The 18,691-nt window shown below is 38.0% G+C and overlaps 1 protein-coding gene across 4 annotated transcripts in view; it reads left to right on the forward strand.

Annotated features, from left to right (window-relative positions):
* The window catches only part of NBAS (NBAS subunit of NRZ tethering complex), a 182,562-nt gene that overhangs the window by 12,238 nt on the left and 151,633 nt on the right, over nucleotides 1-18,691 (forward strand). For all 4 annotated transcript variants that reach the window (XM_057431920.1, XM_057431922.1, XM_057431921.1 and 1 more), the window contains exons 10-16: nucleotides 5,083-5,221; nucleotides 6,141-6,206; nucleotides 9,894-10,022; nucleotides 13,349-13,412; nucleotides 14,663-14,856; nucleotides 15,959-16,216; nucleotides 17,007-17,132. In XM_057431920.1, coding sequence (XP_057287903.1) covers nucleotides 5,083-5,221; nucleotides 6,141-6,206; nucleotides 9,894-10,022; nucleotides 13,349-13,412; nucleotides 14,663-14,856; nucleotides 15,959-16,216; nucleotides 17,007-17,132 — 976 coding nt within the window. The remainder of the gene's footprint in view (nucleotides 1-5,082; nucleotides 5,222-6,140; nucleotides 6,207-9,893; nucleotides 10,023-13,348; nucleotides 13,413-14,662; nucleotides 14,857-15,958; nucleotides 16,217-17,006; nucleotides 17,133-18,691) is intronic.

Genomic DNA, 18,691 nt, shown 5'->3' on the forward strand with positions numbered 1-18,691 from the left:
GTCCCTGAAGTCCAAGACCTGCACACCCCTCAGGAGCACGGCCTTTGTTAAGGACTCTGATGTGCTGGGGTTGCTGCTCCAGTGTGTGCTGGGGATTGCGCATCACCACAATTACTGAGGACATGTACAGAGAGAGCTTCTGGCCACAACTTCTCTGCAAACTGCTGCACAAAATGCTGCATTCATTGACTGTGCTCTAGGCTTGGCACTTACAGAGACCTTTTTGTAGGACTTGTAAGGGTTCCCTTCCCTTGCTAATCAGGAGGCAGGTGGAACAGAATGCTCTCTAATCAGGAACAGCTGGCAGACCTTGTTAAAAGCTTCTATAGCTAGACAGCCAGCTCTTCTTGGAAATAGCAGTTACTGTGAAGTCCCTCAAAGGCTTCCCAGGAGTGGCCTGATGATCCCAGAAATATGTGAAAGATTAAGAGGGTCTAGAAATGGAGCCCAGAAAACTGCTGCACAGACTGCTGCAAGTTAGCTCTGCTCCATGTAGAAAATATGCAAAGTAATGACAAATTGTTTTAGAATGAAGATCTTCATTGTATATAAATAGTTTTAGACTAATGTGTTTTGCTTCTGTGAAAATGCTGGAAAGTCAGCATGATGACAGAAAACATGTATATGATAGACAACATAAATAATTTGTTGCTTTGTTTTGGAAAATGTGCAACACATACAAGCAAAACAACAAAATTAATTAAAAACTGAAAAAAAAGCAGGAAATACTGTAGCATGAAAAGCTGTTACACCTCTTTCTGTCATTTTCAATTTACTGCTAATAATGCGTGATCATTACTTTCCGTTTACTATTTTCACTTTGTTTGAAACTTCAGAAACTTTTCAGAAAAACAATGTTTTTATCATGTTAACCAGGAAGAGAGTTCGCTGTTTCACCCTTGTGATAATTCTGTTACTTCATATAGATGCTTGTGGCTTGCTTTCTATTGAAATCTTAAAAATAAACTTTATTTCATGTTGATCATAGAATCATAGAATCGTTAGGGTTGGAAAGGACCTTAAGATCATCTAGTTCCAAGCCCCCTGCCATGGGCAGGGACACCTCACGCTAAATCATCACCCAAGGCCTTGTCCAACCTGGCCTTGAACACTGCCAGGGATGGAGAATTCACAACCTCCCTGGGCAACCTATTCCAGTGCCTCACCACCCTAACAGGAAAGAATTTCCCCCTTATATCCAACCTAAACTTCCCCTGTTTAAGTTTTAACCCATTACCCCTTGTCCTGTCACTACAGTTCCTAATGAAGAGTCCCTCTCCAGCATCCTTATAGGCCCCCTTCAGATACTGGAAGGCTGCTATGAGGTCTCCATGCAGCTTTCTCTTCTCCAGGCTGAACAGCCCCAACTTCCTCAGCCTGTGTTCATACGGGAGGTGCTCCAGTCCCGTGATCATGCTCATGGCCCTCCTCTGGACTTGTTCCAACAGTTCCATGTCCTTTTTATGTTGAGGACACCAGAACTGCACACAGTACTCCAAGTGATGTCTCAGAAGAGCAGAGTAGAGGGCAGGATCACCTCCTTTGACCTGCTGGTCACGCTCCTTTTGATGAAGCCCAGGATACGGTTGGCTTTCTGGGCTGCAAGTGCACACTGCTGGCTCATGTTCATTTTCTCATTGACCAACACCCCCAGGTCCTTCTCCACAGGGCTGCTCTGAATCTCTTCTCTGCCCAACCTGTAGCTGTGCCTGGGATTGCTCTGACCCAGGTGTAGGACCTTGCACTTGGTATGGTTAAACCTTACAAGCGTGTCAAGGTCCCTCTGGATGGCATTCCTTCCCTCCAGGGTATCAACTGAACCACACAGCTTGGTGTCATCGGCAAACTTGCTGAGGGCGCACTCAATCCCACTGTCCATGTCAGCGACAAAGATGTTAGACAAGACCGGTCCCAACACCGATCCCTGAGGGACACCGCTCATTACTGGTCTCCAGACGGACATTGAGCCATTGACCACAACTCTTTGTGTGCAGCCATCCAGCCAGTTCTTTATCCACTGAGTGGTCCACCTATCAAATTGCTGTCTCTCCAATTTAGAGACAAGGATGTCGTGTGGGACAGTGTCGAATGCTTTGCACAAGTCCAGGTAGATGACATCAACTGCTCTACCCCTGCTCATTGGTTCTGTAGCGCTATCATAGAAGGCCACCAAATTGGTCAGGCAGGATTTCCCCTTAGTGAAGCCATGCTGTCTGTCACCAAGCACCTGGTTGTTTTTCATGTGCCTTAGCATGCCTTCCAGGAGAATCTGCTCCAAGATTTTGCCAGGCACGGAGGTGAGACTGACTGGTCTCTAATTCCCCAGGTCATCCATTTTCCCGTTCCTGAAAATGGGGGTTGTATTTCCATTTTTCCAGTCATCGGGAACTTCACCTGACTGCCATGATTTGTCGAATATGATGGCCAGCGGCTTCGCAATTTCATTTGCCAGCTCCTTCAGGACCCGCTGATGGATTTCATCAGGACCCATGGACCTGTGCACGTTCAGATTTTTAAGATGGTCTCGAACCATTTCCTCTCCTACAGTGGGTGCAAGGTCTTCATTCTCACAGACCCTGCGCCTGCCTTCCGGGACTTGGGTGGTTTGGTCAGAGCCTTTGCCAGTGAAGACCGAGGCAAAGAAGTCATTCAGAACCTCAGCCTTCTCCAAATCCTGTGTAGCCAGTTCTCCTGAGAGCTTCCTGAGGGGGCCTGCATTCTCCCTAGTGTGTTTTTCATTTGCTATGTACCTGTAGAATCCCTTCCTGTTATCTTTAATACCTCTAGCTAAGTTTAATTCTAACTGAGCCTTAGAACTTCAACACTTTCACTTTTATGGATTCAAAGCTAATGCAACAGGGCATAGCAGTTCTAGGTCAAGTTTACAGATCAGTCCTAAGAACCATAGGGATGTCCAGGCTTCAGGCTGTCCAGTCTTTTAAGTCTTCCATTATTTAATAATTCCTCTAACTTGTCTATGTTTGATGTGTCTTCCTGTTCAAGACAGCTTGATAATTAAATAAAATTGGTCGACAGCTGGCTAAACATAAGCCAGCTTGTGCCGAGGTGGCAGAGAAAGCCAAGAGCATTCTGGCCTGTATCAGAAATGGTGTGGCTAACAGGACTAGGGGCAGTGATTGTCCACCTGTACTCAGTACTAGTGAGACCACACCTTGCATCCTGTGTTCAGTTCTGTGCAATGTCTTACTACAAGAGAGACATTGAAGTGCTGGAGTGTGTCCAAAGAAGGGCAACAAAGCTGGTTAAGGATCTAGAGCACAAGTCTTAATGAGAAATGGCTGAGGGAACTGGAGTTGTTTAGCCTGGAGAACAGGAGGTTCAGGGGGCATCTTATCAATTTTCTCCAACTACCTGAAAGGAGGTTGTAGTGAGGTGTGGGTCAGTTTCTTCTCCCAAGTAGCAAGTGATAGGACTAGAGGAAGTGGCCTCAAGTTGTGCCAAGAGAGGTTTAGGTTGCATATTAGGAAAAATTTCTTCACTGAAAGAGCTGTCAGGCAGTGGATCAGCCTTCTCAGGGATGTGATTGTGTTGCCGTATCTGGAGGTATTTAAAAGATGTGTAGGCTAGGGGACATGATTAGCAGTGGATTTGGAAGTGCTGGGTTAATGGTTGGACTCAGTGATCTTACAGGTCTTTTCCAACCCAAATGATTCTGTGATTCTAATTCTTAAGAGGTTGCATGTTCTATTCAAGTTTAACAGTTTTAAGGATTCTGAAACCTGGTCTGCACTATTTATAGTACATTTCATTGTCTCTGATAAGAATTGATTTGTTCCTTAAATGATAACATGGTTTCTTCTTGGTATACTACAGCAAGAAACCATGTGTTACGGATTCTTAGCCAGAAATTTTACATAATCTAAAGTTAAAGAGCACCTCCTTGAGGGAGAAGTAATTACTTTTAGCTGTGCTATGCTTTATTTTCTGCCCATAATAACAGTGCAGATTTACCCATTTTCCTGTTACTTATGATGGTAGGCTGGCAGTCTTATATTGCTGTTTTGGGGGAAAATGGTGGAAGTGATTCCTGTTTTGCTGTCTTGGACAGTGCTTTACACCACCAGATAACTAAAACTCTTAAGAACCTTAACAGACTGTAAGCATCCCTGGTAGAAATCATCTTGCTGTATGTTTGTGAATAGCGTGAGACCTGGGAATGATAAGTTTTACTGATCTCTTAAAGAGGATTAAAGGTGGAAGAAAATGTTTTTCTGTTGCCTCTTGCAGGAAATGTTTTGAAATGCAGAGATTACAGCTGAGAGCTATATGAGAAGCAGCCACTAGGTGGCAGAGCATTTCAAGCGTAGCAGACTGAAAATTGATGAAGGAGCGTTCTTGGGGCTGAACCTCTGGTTTTTCTGATCTGTGCTTTTTTTGCAGTTAGTTTTTGATGGGTTATTCACTGATATGATGCTTCCAAACAAACGTAGACATCTGTTCTCAAAGCTTTCATCAAAATAATCATCAGTTAAATATAAAACTGTTTTGTTAATGAGGTGAAAGGGCTTCAAGGGGAAATATTTTGATACATTTTAGTGGTAATCAGCAATGATTGTAAGAGTTCCCTCAAAGTTTTAGAAATATCATCTACTGTGTGTACTAAAACTATTGTGTGCACATTTATAATTGTTTTCTAGCTTTAGAAAACAAAATTGAGAAACCTTGACACATTTGGTTCCTCAATAAAAGAGAAGTAGTTTTTATACCACATCTAAATAAATGGAAACCTAATTCTTGAACAGAATGATCAGAACTTTTCCTAAGCTTAAGCTGTAATTGTTATAATTCTTTGAGGGTAAGAGAGAAACTCAGATTTGAGGTGAGACATATTTTAGATGTTGGGAAATATGCCTTAAATGCCACAAATAACAAATGTTACTAAAGTCTTTTTGAACTTCAGTATGTCTATTTGCAGACAAAGCTTATTGGGTCTGTTAGGTATCTTTGTACACTCCAGTCTTTATGTTACGGCAAGCAAACTGCTCTAGTTCTCAACACAATTAAAAAAGACATTCGCATGATGGTATATAAAACTGTAATATACCTTAATGTGTTTTACAGACTTCTCCTTGTAGGAGGCTGTGAAACAGATGAGGAGGGAGTATCTAAAGCAACTGGATGTGGGATATCTGCTTGGAGAGTTCTGTCAGGCTCTCCTCATTATAAAGAGGTCACTAGTTATGAAGATGATGTTAGAACAGTAAGTATGTTTCCTTATTCTACTGGATGAATACTTTTACTGGCAGAATTATTTAAGGAACAGTTTAATACAAATATGTTCTTTGAAAGAAGACCTTAATACAATATTTTGCTACTTTGTAAGCTATGATATGTACTTCTAGTAAGTTATCTCTTCCCCCACCAGTGTCTCTGGTTTTGATTTTTTTTATAAGTATGATTTGAACTTTTCAGTTCTTGATTATCACTTGTGGTTTAAAAAAACAACCAAACAACACAACAAGAGGAAACAACAAAAGAAAAGTAGTATAGAAATATACAAATTGTTGTTTATTGAAATACATTACATGTCTGTGTTGGAAGACGTTCCAGTTATTTTTGTCTTTTTATTACTTCATACCAAAAGGCAGCACACCACAAATAAATCATAGAATTATACAATACTTAGGGTTAGAAAAGACCTTAAAGTCATCTAGTTCCAACCCCACTGCCATGCGCAGGGACACCTCACCTTAAACCATGTTGCCCAAGGCTCTGTCTAACCTGGCATATTTCAAGTCTTTTCTCTCGATTTCTTCTGTTTCTAATAGAAGCAAATGTTTGATTTGGTGACAACTATATATACTGAAATCAACTTAAAGTATACAAGTATCATACTCCAGTATTTACTCATATAGCCATTGTTCAGTTTTAAAAGCAAGTTGTTAATTTTATTATAAATGGGTAACGCTTTTTCGTGGCATGATACATACCTAGCAAAATGGGCAAAGTTATACAAATTGGGTTTTATTATCCTTGCATTATTTTAAAGTTGACAGTCTTATGGAAGTTTAAAGAATCCTTTGGAGTTATTTTAGTATTTTAGATATGACTCAGTTTTTGGTGCATAAAACAATGTATGAGATTGTCTTTCATTGTATGGTGTGTTTCTGTTCTTACAGGCACAGAGAAGAGGATTATTAAGGATTATGAATTTAAGATTTTACAGCAGGCGAGGCACAGAACAGGTATTAAGGTCTAGGTCCACCTCAGAAATGTCTTTTAATGTCTCATAATTATCTGTTAATGACTGCCTGAGACACTGATTTAAAGTAGTTTTTAATTTGTGCAAATGAGAATTAACATTTCTATAAAAATAAAAAAAAATAAGCTTTTAGCATTAAATGGAGTAGCTTGCTATTTATTTGGATTTTTTAAAAATCCAATTATTTCTTCTGCTGAAGCTTGAATCACAGGTTTTCAGCATACTGATGGGAGCAGGTCTAGAGGTGTAGAGTTTGATATTACCTGTAAACTGTTATTCAAGAAGGAAGGGGTAAAAAGCCACCTAGTTATTTGTTAATGCATGTAATGATCATAGTATGTTAGGTGTGTTATATATTCCGTAAGAGTCAATTGTGGTGATGTTTCTCAATTGCACACCAGAGAGATAAATAAGAGGAGCAAAGCCCAACTTTTTGCACTACCCCACTCCCACTATAAACCAAACAAAATCACCCTTCACTTAAACCCCAAAATTCTCATGCAATATAGGGAATTAAAAAATGAGTGAACTGAAGCTGAGCCTTCATGGCTTAAACAGGCCAGACGCAAAGAATTGGTTTGTGCAGTCTGCTATGAGATACTATGGAAACATTTAGCTAATTAGCTTCAAGGGTTTATCATTGGTCGAACTTCTACAACCAGGATGTGTGTGAACCTAATGAAACTGCTAATCAGAATGAAACTTATTCAGCAAACCCTGGATATGGGCCTTGTATTCTTCTCTTCCCTGGATTAGTGAGTGGGAAATCTTGAGTGTCATACTGATGTGTAGATGTGCAAGGCTTTCCACACAGTGCTTGTGGGTTTCTTCTACATGCCTTAGAAGCTACCCATGCAGTACTCCACAACCACTTCCTATCTCTTGTCTACTAGTTGTGTGTAGCCTTTTTTGATTCTTTTTTTTTATCATTCTTTCCCTCCTTGTAAATAATTTGTTTCCCCCCCGCCTTTTTTTTTTTTTTTTTTTTTGCTGTTGTTGTTCTACAACAGAAAAGAACAGTGAAGATCTGTCTAGCATCCTAACTGTGTCCTCTTGAGAGGGAAATATGCTGAAGTTATATGGAATTTGGAAGTGACCTTAATAGATTTTTGGGATGTTTAGGTGCCTGGTTAGAAGAAGAAATTGCATGCTTGATTGGAAGGGGAAGACAAATCTTACTGAATCTTTCCCTCAAGGATGGAATGGGAGAGATTTTATTTTCTTCACAGAAAATATAAAAGAGAAGGCTGAAGTAAAGTTTTTGTACTGGAAATAAAGTCTAGTACTAAGTGTAGTTGTACTATAGCTTCTTTCCCCTTGCCAGTACTAAATTTACAAAGAAGAGCAAAGATTGTTAATAATCTTTGTGTGTTTTAGTCCAATTTCAGAGATAATGGTTTAAATATGTGAGGTAGAGTTTACAGTCTTAGTGGGAAATTGGCAACAGTGTTAAGGTATGACAGGCACAGCAGCTAGAGGACTTGTATGTTAGAACTAGCTATACTGAGATTTGATTCTTATGTTGCTAACTTAAATGACACTTCTAAAATGTGAAGTGCCAGCCTGCTGAGGTTTTCAATATCTTGTTCTGCAGTTCTCTTAAATTGACAGGCTGTTTACTGAGGCAGCATTGCCTCCTTTGCCAAAACACTGATGAATCTCTATGCATAGCACTACTGGGGTGGTAAATTTGAATGTGTTAATGGCCACCCAAATTCAAAATTTAACAGCAAGAGAATTGCTACAGACTGTGTAAATGTTTAACTCTAAAAGATCTGTGATGTAGTATTGATCATTTATCTGAATGGGTTATATATTTTAGCTTCATATTTCTAAGCCCTTTAACAGTATATTGTTCTTTGTCCTTTGTGCATGCAAATTGATTTGTCAAGAGAGAATTGCCATTAGTAGGCATGTAAAATCCCTTGGCAAACTACAATAGAGATTTCAGTACTCTAGCTGCTTAAGAATATAATCAGAGAATACTTAAGAAAATTTTCTAATAGAAGTAATTCTTAATTGTTTTTTAAAAAAGCCTTAGTAATGCTCTCCTTTTTGATTAAAAACACATTTTAAGCTTGGATTTGAGCAGTGCTTTCAATACCTGTGAGCAGATTGCTTTAGTGGTCATTGTTTCTGTGGCATAGCTAGAGCTTAAAACAACCTAAGCAACAAAATAAAAATAATACCCCCCCCCAAACCTAAACAAACAAACATACCCTGAAAGAATATTATCTTCAAATATTACCTACGAGTAATGTTCTTTAGAAATGCTGTTTAAACTTCTTATGGACGTCTAGTCATTTTTCTGTACTTCATTTTGTGTGGCAGTATTTTCCAAGAAGGGGGGCACTGGCTTAAAAACTGATCAGCTGCAGACTTAGACAGTTCTCACATTACTATATAGGAAGTTTTTAAAAGCAAACTGCACTAGCAAAATGGGGGTTTATAAATACAGTTTTTAGAAACCTACATTCTGCTTTCAGTGAAGACTAGGCTGAGAACCTAATGATCTCTCTGAAGACACAGAAGTTGAGTTGTGTTGGGGAGAGTAAATATAAGTTGTATTTTCAGAAATTGCTATGCATTTCCAGTGGCACAAAGTTTGACTTCAAAATTTGAGTATTTAGAGGCTCTTGTCTTGTGAAATAGTGTATCGATCCAGTTGTAATTTTGTGGGAGTTCATGAATCCTTAAGGAAATATTTTGTTAGAAGTACATTTTGCCTCTGAAGATATCCAGATCTAAAGGAAAACTTAAATACAGGAGGATTTCTGTAGTCTTCATAAACTTTACTTACAGATGTTGAATTATTTCATCTACAGGAACTGTTGTTTAGTCTGCTGTTACCTAAAAGATTCTTGAATTCCATGGCCTGAAATGAACAATTTGCTTCTCCAAGATCTCTTGATCTGTGTATCTCTTATATTTCCTGCTCCTTAATGTCCCCCCACGCCTTTCTTTTGTTTTGATTGTAATGACGCTCACCCAAAAGTTTGCTCCCAGGGAAGAAGAGCTGTATTAAGCTGTGTTTTGGTAAGTTTTCCTTGGGTGGGCCTGAGAGGCAGGGCAGTAGAAAACTGAGGCTGCTGAATGTTTTCTCTGATCAAAGAACAACCTGCAGATTTTCCTTCAAGTAGCTCTGTATTGCTGTCTGCACTGTTCTCCTATGAATGCCACACTTTCAAATTTTATTTCCTGTATAACAATGTGATACGGAAGTTCACATTTCTACAGAAAACTACTATAACATTATTCTGCATATATATATAAAATAGCTGTATGTACCATAACATACATATAACTACCGTAACATTATTCATGTTATGGTAGTTTTCTGCCTTAATACAGGCAGATTTTACTCTTCATGTCCCAGTTGATAATTTACCTTTATTCTGACTTTTACCATAGGTGTTGTTTGATTTTAAACATGTTAAATTTTCAGGATGAAATATTGTATATTTTCCGTACTATTAAAAAAAATAATGATTTGGGGTTTTGTGGATTTTTCGGGGAAATCCTTGGCATGTGTGTGGTTTTTGGTTGTGTTTTTTTTTTGTGTGTGTATTTTTTGTTGTTTGAATCTTAGAATTGTTTTTTATTTGCTTAGGTATTTTTATGTTTTGTTTTGTTTTTTTTTTTTTTACTTTGCTGACATAATGTTTGGCAGGATGGAGTTTTCAAGATGAATCTTTCTCCTGATGGAACTCTTCTGGCAGCTATTCATTTCTCAGGAAAACTGACAATCTGGTCTATTCCATCTCTCAGACAACAAGGAGAATGGGACCAAACTGATCAGGTAAGAAGGATTTAGATACTTGTGGTATGTATCTTAATCCTCTGAGGATCTGTTTCCTGGGAGATGAGAGTGGTTCAGATGACTGGAAAGATAGTATGGAGGTAAAGAAGTGAACTTCATATGTTCTGAGCCTTATATTTACTTTGACAGTAATCTTTCTATGTTTTAACCATAAGCCTTAAAATTAAGAAAAAAGAGTCATTTGTGTTTCAATGAGTTTTTCTATGAGGCATTTTGGAGCCAACTGGGTAACACTGCTAGGGGTAGGTTTAAATGCTATTTTAAGATGTAAGTGGAGGTCAACTTTGTTTGAGTGATTAAAACCGAATTCTGCTGGATGTCTAATGTTGTAATCTGTTCCTCCCTCAAAATTTACCTTACCTCCTGCCAGATAATGCTCCAGAGTAGATTATTCATCAAACTGGTATTAGTAAGTCACCTGCTTTCTACAGGAATTGTTTACAAAACTTAGTAGGGAGACTTAAGTTAGGAATTGTGCAGACACTGTCAAACTTTTATGTAACTAGTGTGAATTTAAACACTGGGATTACAAAATTATTCGCTTTCAAAGAAAATTCCAAATAACTAATACACTGTTTGGGTAAAGATAACACTTTATTTTAGTGAGGAAAATATATCTGTGTTTGAAATGTGACGAATCTGACATGATTCACACTAGTATGTGAAGTATTCTGGTTTTACTCCCAATAATTTCTTGACCAGTAGATATGGAAAGGCTTTTCACTTGAAGTGCCTGTTACGGTCTAAACCTGGAAGACATGAGCTGACATCAAGTTTAACCAGAGTAACTAGTCAGACTGGATCTTTGCTTATTAGACATATATGGCGCCAATTACCAGTAATATTTCCTACACAGTATTGATCTCAGATGGCTTTATTGTACAGAAGTGTTTTTCTTATTAGAAAGTTATTGTAGGATAAAACGTTTGCTACTTAGTAATAAACATTTGTGTTTTAGTACATATGCTGATTAATAAATCCATGTATTATGTTACGATTAAATATTTGCAGTTTCTGGTTATTCTCTATAATTTCCTTTTGCACAGTATAGTGACTCCTGTAGAAATGCCAATGCAAGATATTTCTGCCATGTTTTGTAGACAGTTTTGAATTCTTCAGGTTTATACAGTCATATAAAACAGACAGCTTTTTCCCTGCACTGTATTGAATTTCTCTGCAGCCTATACATTGTGTAATAGTTACTGTAAGGTGTGCAACAAAACACTTCCTTGGCATTACGTACATCGTGTATGGGCATAGGCTTCTATAATGAGGAAGAGGACAAAATGAAGGAAGAAGTCTTCCTTTGGGTATTGTGATAACTGTGCTGTTAATGAAGATTTTTCAGGAAAAATTTCAAAAAAAAAGGCTGAAAAATTTGGCTATAGGAAAGGCTTAAGTCAATAAATACTTGTAGACATAATGGTATTTTGCCCTCCTGAGCACCACTGGTGTGCTCTTTTTGATCTGACTGTAAAAGGGAGACTTGGAAACATGGCTGTGGTATTGTGTAGCTTAAGTTTTGGTTCTTAGAGGTCAGGTAAGCAGTCAGATCTGGTTAAGCTATATTGACTGTGAAACTGTTCCGGACTGGGATGGTGTTAATTTTCTTCACAGCAGCCTGTGAAAGTTTTGGATTTGTGACCAAAACAGCGTTGATAACACACCAGTGTTTTAGCTGCTGCTCAGTAGTATTCTACATAGCTTCAAGGCCTTCTGTTTGTCACTGTCGTCCTCCAGATGAGAAGTTTGGGGGTGCACAATGACCTTGTAGGGGGCACAGCCTGGACAGCTGATGTCAGCTGACAGAAGGGATATTCCCTCCCACGTAACATGATGATCAGCAATTAAAACAGAAGAGGCAGAGGTTTGGAGTGGGTAGCCATGGCTCAGAGACTGTTTTGGCATTGTTCTCTTTGTGGGAGATGATGAATGATTGCCTTTGCATTACTTGTTTTTATTTATTTCTTTATTTAATCTGTCTTTCCATTGCTTATTAAATTGTCTTTGTCTTGACTGATGACTGGTCTTGCTTTCACTCTCCTTACACTGTCCCACTGGGGGTAGGAGCAAGCGACAGCTGGGTGGTGCTTAGCTTCTGGCTAGCTTCAGCCTATTGCAGAAATGTAATTCCAAGCTTCTTTAGGAAAGTACTTTAAAAAAAAAACAAACAATCAAAAATTCTGCTCCAGTATTGGCAAAAGTGTTGTACATATGTGTAGGTATGCATATCTGTCTATACCTGTACTTTAAATGTACACTTCAGATTTTTGTGAGAATACAGATTTTGCTCAAGGATTCTTATGGTGAATTGTTACATTTTTTTCTTTGCTTATAACAATAATGAATGTGTATTTTTAAGCAGCTTTCAGGAATTTATCATTTAGTGAGGGTGGCATAAAAGAGTATTCAGTGTTTTGACTGATTTCAGAATGATACTTGTAGGTGAAACTAGTGTCCAAGCATAATGAATATTTTCATTATGTCTGTGATTTCTACTTAATTGCCACACAATCCTGTTTATTAAAGTGGCCTCATTTGCTTTTAATTAACAGACCCTTTCTACTAAAAAATTGAGTCTGAAAATCACCTTTTTCTTGACCCAAACCTGCTTCGGTTGTCTGTGCTGTATAATCTACCTGTACTTCCATTGCATTGCAGTTAGGGGCAGGATTACTGTCATCTGTGTTTGTGTAGTTCCCATGTATTCTGTTATTACTAAAGTTTTAAAAACAAAGGAGCAACAGGTTACTAATTCTAAGTGTTGCAGTGCATCATGAAATAATGCTGCTTTTCTTGCTGCAGTGGTCTTGAGGGGGCTTCATAATTATGAAAATAACCATAGTAAATACTTACAGCATTGTACTAGACTTATAGTCAGGAACACTACACAGAGCAAACGAGAGCTATTTTGGATATTATTCATTTATATGCTTGCAGTCCTGCATACAGACATACAAAGAAGCGCTTGGTGAGCTTCTGATTGCTGGAGAGCCTTTATTTCAGAAATCTTTACAGTGTGATTATAGGACAGGTCTGCTTGTACTCTTGTTTTCTAATATGGTCTTTTAAAAATCGAAGTCTATTTTGGTATGATTTTTATTTTCTTTAGTTTGTCTGGAGGAAAGCCCAATGTTACTACAGCAACTGTACATTTTATTTTCAAGAAAAGTTTGATTTTATGGGGAGTATTTTCATTGAAAAATGAGTGGATCAGCAATAAACAGATTGTCTGTATGACAAAGATTTACTTGCATATAATTTTTGTTTTTGTTTCACACTTTTTTTAATTATTTTTGTTTTAGCCAGGTTATGATGAACTTAACCCAGACTGGAGACTCTCTAGTGAAAAAAGAAAGAAAATAAAAGGTATGTGGTACAGTTAGATCATTATTTTATACTATTGTGTATTAAAAAATATTTATACAAATATATAAACACATAAAATGGCTTAATTAAATCTCATTCAGAATAGAGGCCAAAATTGTATGTCTGATTTGAATTTGTAGCATGGCATAGCTATATCAGTGTCACAGTAGGTTTTTTAAAATCTCTTCTTAAGAATAGTTTTGTATGAACGTCTAAGAAATCTTGAAAGTTAATATAATTTAAAGATATTAGTTTAAAATTCTAAAACAAAAGGGTTTTGTTTCATGTGACTGGATTTACATCATGTCAGTCTCTGTCTTTTCCCAAAATTCAGGTTATTGTGTGCAGTCATTTATCACTTGGTTATTGCATGGCTATTCCAGGAGCACAGAGATAAATAGCTATTCCATGATCCATTCACTACTGCTTCTATACATCTATATTCTTGAAAGATCCCTGTTTCTTTTTACGATTTTTCTTGGTGATTCTGTCTTTGGCTTATTTCATCTCGCCTTCATGGGTAGGCTGCTGACTAAGCACTCAAGTGCTTAACAGAAAAGCGATAAGTGTATCTGTTTCTCAGGGCTGTTTGGGGAAAAATTGCTCTCATCAGAGAGGTAGGTAATTACGCTGTAGTGGACAAATTGAACTAACTCTGGTGAACATTTTGTCCCAACATCCAGTTACCCTAATCAGGACAGCCTTAGAAATGACACTGCTTCCATCCTCAGTTTGTTTGTTTTGTTACTTTAATCTTCTTAAATAGCCTCATCTTGTAGCCTGTTTCAGGAGCCTTCTTCATAGCTGTCACTTGTCCTCAAAAGTAGCGCAGCCTGTTATGACTTTTCATTGGTATTGTGTTTGTTGCCAGGTAGATTGGCTCAAGGATAACCTAGGAAGTACTGAAGCAGATCTTTATCAACTGTCTCAAATTTGTCCTATTTTGTGCAAGTAAATCAGTTTACTGTGAATTTTGCCAAATAATATTAAAAAATAACTACATTCACAATTGTGTAGGGTTTTTTAATTTTTTCTCCTTATCAGCTTTATTTAATGCAGAACTGATTTAGTAAAATATAATTGATCTAAAATATTAACTTAAAGAATCAAGGATGCACATACAATAATCAATGTTTATGAAATCAGGTTATCAGATGAAATCTCTTATTAACTGAAGTAACTTTTGATTATCTGGTGCTTTAAGTTATCTTTCTTTGTATAGTTCATTCTTATTTATGTGTTTATTTCAGATAAAGAATCCTATTACCCACTGATAGATGTCAATTGGTGGGCAGACAGTTGTGTCATCTTGGCTCGCTGCTCTGGTGCACTGACTGTGTCATCAGTCAAGACATTAAGAAACTTGCTAGGAAAGTCATGTGAATGGTTTGAGAGTTCTCCTCAGGTCACTTCAGCTCACGATGGAGGATTTCTAAGTCTGGAGGTGAGGAATGTGCACAGATGGATACTGTTTTGGAATGTAGTAGAATGGTTTGCTTTTGTATGTGTAACACTAAGAGTGTTGTGTGTGTGATGTGGTTAAAAATAAGTTATTACTAATAGAAAAAGTGATTCTGTTTCTTCATGTCTGGGAAATCCTGAACTTGCTGCAATTTAACTGTCTTAATAAAAACTTGATTGTCAAATAACTTCTGGAGAGTAGAAGCAAAACTCCTAGAAGGCTGAGTCTGACAGAGAGGAATCTTGCTGCAGGAAACAGTTTATGTCAACAGTTTTAACTGCTTTGTGTGCTACTGCATTTGAAGGATACTGCAGGCATCCCTCTCCCATTTTGAAGCAGATGCTTCTTATCCAGGGAGTGTATTTAAAAGAAATGAGGAACAAATTTCAATTAAGACAAAAGCCATGTAAGAGATAATTGTTGTTGTTGATCTTTAGTAGGATTCCAGGAGCGAGTAGAACATAACAAAGTTAACTGGGAATTTTGTGTGCAACGAAGATAATTACTCTTCCCTAAGGCTTACTCTGAAATAGTTCTTAAACATCTTAAATGAAAGTTTAAAATAATATTTATTACAATATGTCAGTAAGTACCAAAGCTGCTTGTATGTTTTTGAAAAGTTCCATTATTCTGGAAATAAGATAAGCCAGTGACTGGTATATTACAGCCTAAGGATGCAATCTGAGACTGCATTTGCATTGAACACAAAACCTTGCTTTGAATAGCTAAGATTTGAAAAAACTGGTGTATGCTGTTGTAAGATGTATAATAGTGGACAAAGATGCCTCCATAATTCTGTCCTCTCTGGGGTGGTGTATAGCATGTAGTGTAATAGTGGGTTACTATTAAGAAACCTTCACTCTTTCTTCAGTAGGTGAGGGATGAGGCCTCAGGTCTAGGAGACAGATGGAATCAGGTTTTGTAGACCATGTCAAGCAAGTTGAGAAATAAAGAATATAAAGAAGAAGGAGAGAAAAGGTGTTGATTCTGAAATCTGAAGTATTGGAAGTGGAGTTGTACTCAATTCTCAGCAAACTAGCTGAGGTGTACTAGGTGGCTGCTTCATATTCTATTTTGTTTGCAGTGCGAGATAAAACTTGTTCCAAAAAGATTACGCTTGGAGAGCAGGCCGGGCGATGAAGATGAGGGAGAATACGACTCTGACTCAGATGATGAAACTTCTGCCAAGGACAGATACTTCAGCTACCTGAAGCAAGGCCTGTACTTTGTGACAGAAATGGAACGATTTGCTCCTCCACGGAAACGTCCACGTACTATTACAAAGAATTTCCGCCTTGTCAGTTTGAGATCCACAACTCCAGAGGAGCTCTACCAGAGAAAAGTAAGTATAGAAGGAAAGCTCACAGCTCTCTTAATCAGCTTTATTTAGAAAAACAATTCTTGTTTTAATTCTTGCTATATTAACAAGGACTTAGGCACAGAATTCTAAGGGTGTCTTAATTGACAGCGTACCATGTTACCTAATTGAAGGGATCATTGTTTAAAACTAGCATTTTAATAATTCAAATGAGATGATGTTTGCAGGTCACTGATGAGACATTGTGCATCATTAGCTTGACCAAACTGGGAAGTGTACTCATGTAAGTGTTTACAGATTATAAAAGGCCTGGCAAATATATTGAAGGAAATCAGTTTAGCTTGTTACTAACCAGGGAATGGGTTAACTTATACTCTGATGTTAATGTAGTTTACCTGCATGGTTTTTATTCAGGCTTATATACAAATTAGGCCTGTGATTCAGTTTTACTGAACAGATACTTTTTAATTCGTAAGATTACTCTTAGTACTTAAGAGGACTTTGTCTTGTCCATTTCAATAGTTCTGATGGTAAAACAGCCCACTGTATAGCTGTTAGAGTTTCCAGGGAATGCTGATGTCGTAGTGGTTACCTAAATAACATCTTCCTTTTTCTTGAGGAAAAATCTCTGATTTTATAGGTATGTCCATCAGATCTCAGTGTTACTCATCTGTATCTTGAGCCGTTCTCTTTCCTACCTGCTTAATCATACCTGCAGTAATTATCCCTCTACCTCCTTCAGTACACAGAATTAACATTTTATTGTTTAGTGTGGAGATCAGATTACTTTAACTTTCATGTGTTTGCTTTTTAGATTGATAATGAAGAATATGGGGAAGCTTTATCTTTGGCTCAAGCATATGGGCTTGATTCTGATCTTGTGTATCAAAGACAGTGGAGGAAGTCGACTGTTAAAGTTGCTTCAATTCAAGACTACTTGGTGGGTTTGTGTTTTCTGTCTTGTAGTTTTCTTATCAGTGTTACTGTTACAGAAATTGACTTCTCAATTATGTTCTAATTTATGCAACATAAATTGGTGACAGTTTGGAGAGCTGTCCTGCAAATTCCATTTCCTGTTATATGGAAGAGTGTTATCTTACTTTTTTAGCTGAAGGCCTCATCAGCAGACCTTGGAAGTTAATCAAAATCTTTTATTTGGAGTATCTTCTAATTTCCACTAATACCAGCATGCTTTCTGTAATGTAATCAGCAGTAGATTGGCAAATGAAGAATAATAATTAGAAATATAAAGCAGTTAAATAACTTCCAAGTATTTTAGAAAATTAAATGAGAAGGTGAAGTTGTTATCCCTAGCTATATAGCAAAGTTTGAATAATAAGATTTACAGTGAACTCTGCTATCTGCAACTGTAGCTTTTCGGTGAAATCTAATGTGGGTTTGTTTTGGCTTAGGAAAAAGACTTCAAACTTAGCAGGCAAGTGTTGTCAAAGCTGCACAATCTAATGGTGCTATAGGGTAAAGTCTTCAAGGGATCATGAAAAAAGCCATGTAATTTTTTTTTTTTTTTCCCTGTCAAGTCAGATATTATTTGAAAGTCAAAATATGATTTTTCATAGAATCACAGAATAGTTAGGGTTGGAAAGGATTTAAAGATCATCTAGTTCCAACCCCCCTGCCATGGGCAGGGACACCTCACACTAAACCATCTCACCCAAGGCTTCGTCCAACCTGGCCTTGAACACTGCCAGGGATGGAGAATTCACAACCTCCCTGGGCAACCTATTCCAGTGCCTCACCACCCTCACAGGAAAGAATTTCCTCTTTATCTCCAATCTAAACTTCCCCTGTTTAAGTTTTAACCCGTTACCCCTTGTCCTGTCACTACAGTCTCTAATGAAGAGTCCCTCCCCAGCATCCCCATAGGCCCCCTTCAGATCCTGGAAGGCTGCTGTGAGGTTTCCCCGCAGCCTTCTCTTCTCCAGGCTGAACAGCCCCAACTTTCTCAGCCTATCTTCATATAGGAGGTGCTCCAGTCCCCTGATCATCCTCGTGGCCCTTCTCTGGACTTGTTCCAGCAGTTCCATGTCCTTTTTATGTTGAGTCCCCCAGAACTGTACATAATACTCCAAGTGATGTCTCAGAAGAGCAGAGTGAAGGGGCAGGATCGCCTTCTTTGACCTGCTGGTCACGTTCCTTTTGATGAAGCCCAGGATACGGTTGGCTTTCTGGGCTGCAAGTGCACACTGCCGGCTCATGTTCATTTTCTCATTGACCAACACCCCCAGGTCCTTCTCCACAGGGCTGCTCTGAATCTCTTCTTTGCCCAGCCTGTATCTGTGGTATTATTTTTACAAGTAGTCATTCTCCATGTGCTATGTAGTCTCAACTGAAGATCAGCAGATATGACCAATAATGTGTTGTGGTGCTGGTGTGTCTTTTCTGTCACAGAATCCTATTGGCATATGAAGAGGCTGATACTGCAAATGATGCTAGTGCTGTTGTGGAATACACTTGGTTTATAAAAATTGTGTTTTAATC

The sequence above is a fragment of the Pezoporus wallicus genome, unplaced genomic scaffold, assembly GCF_028554395.1.
Source record: "Pezoporus wallicus isolate ANWC-B61680 ecotype Strahan unplaced genomic scaffold, APGP_CSIRO_Pwel_v1 contig_161, whole genome shotgun sequence".
Classification (NCBI taxonomy): Eukaryota; Metazoa; Chordata; class Aves; order Psittaciformes; family Psittacidae; genus Pezoporus; species Pezoporus wallicus.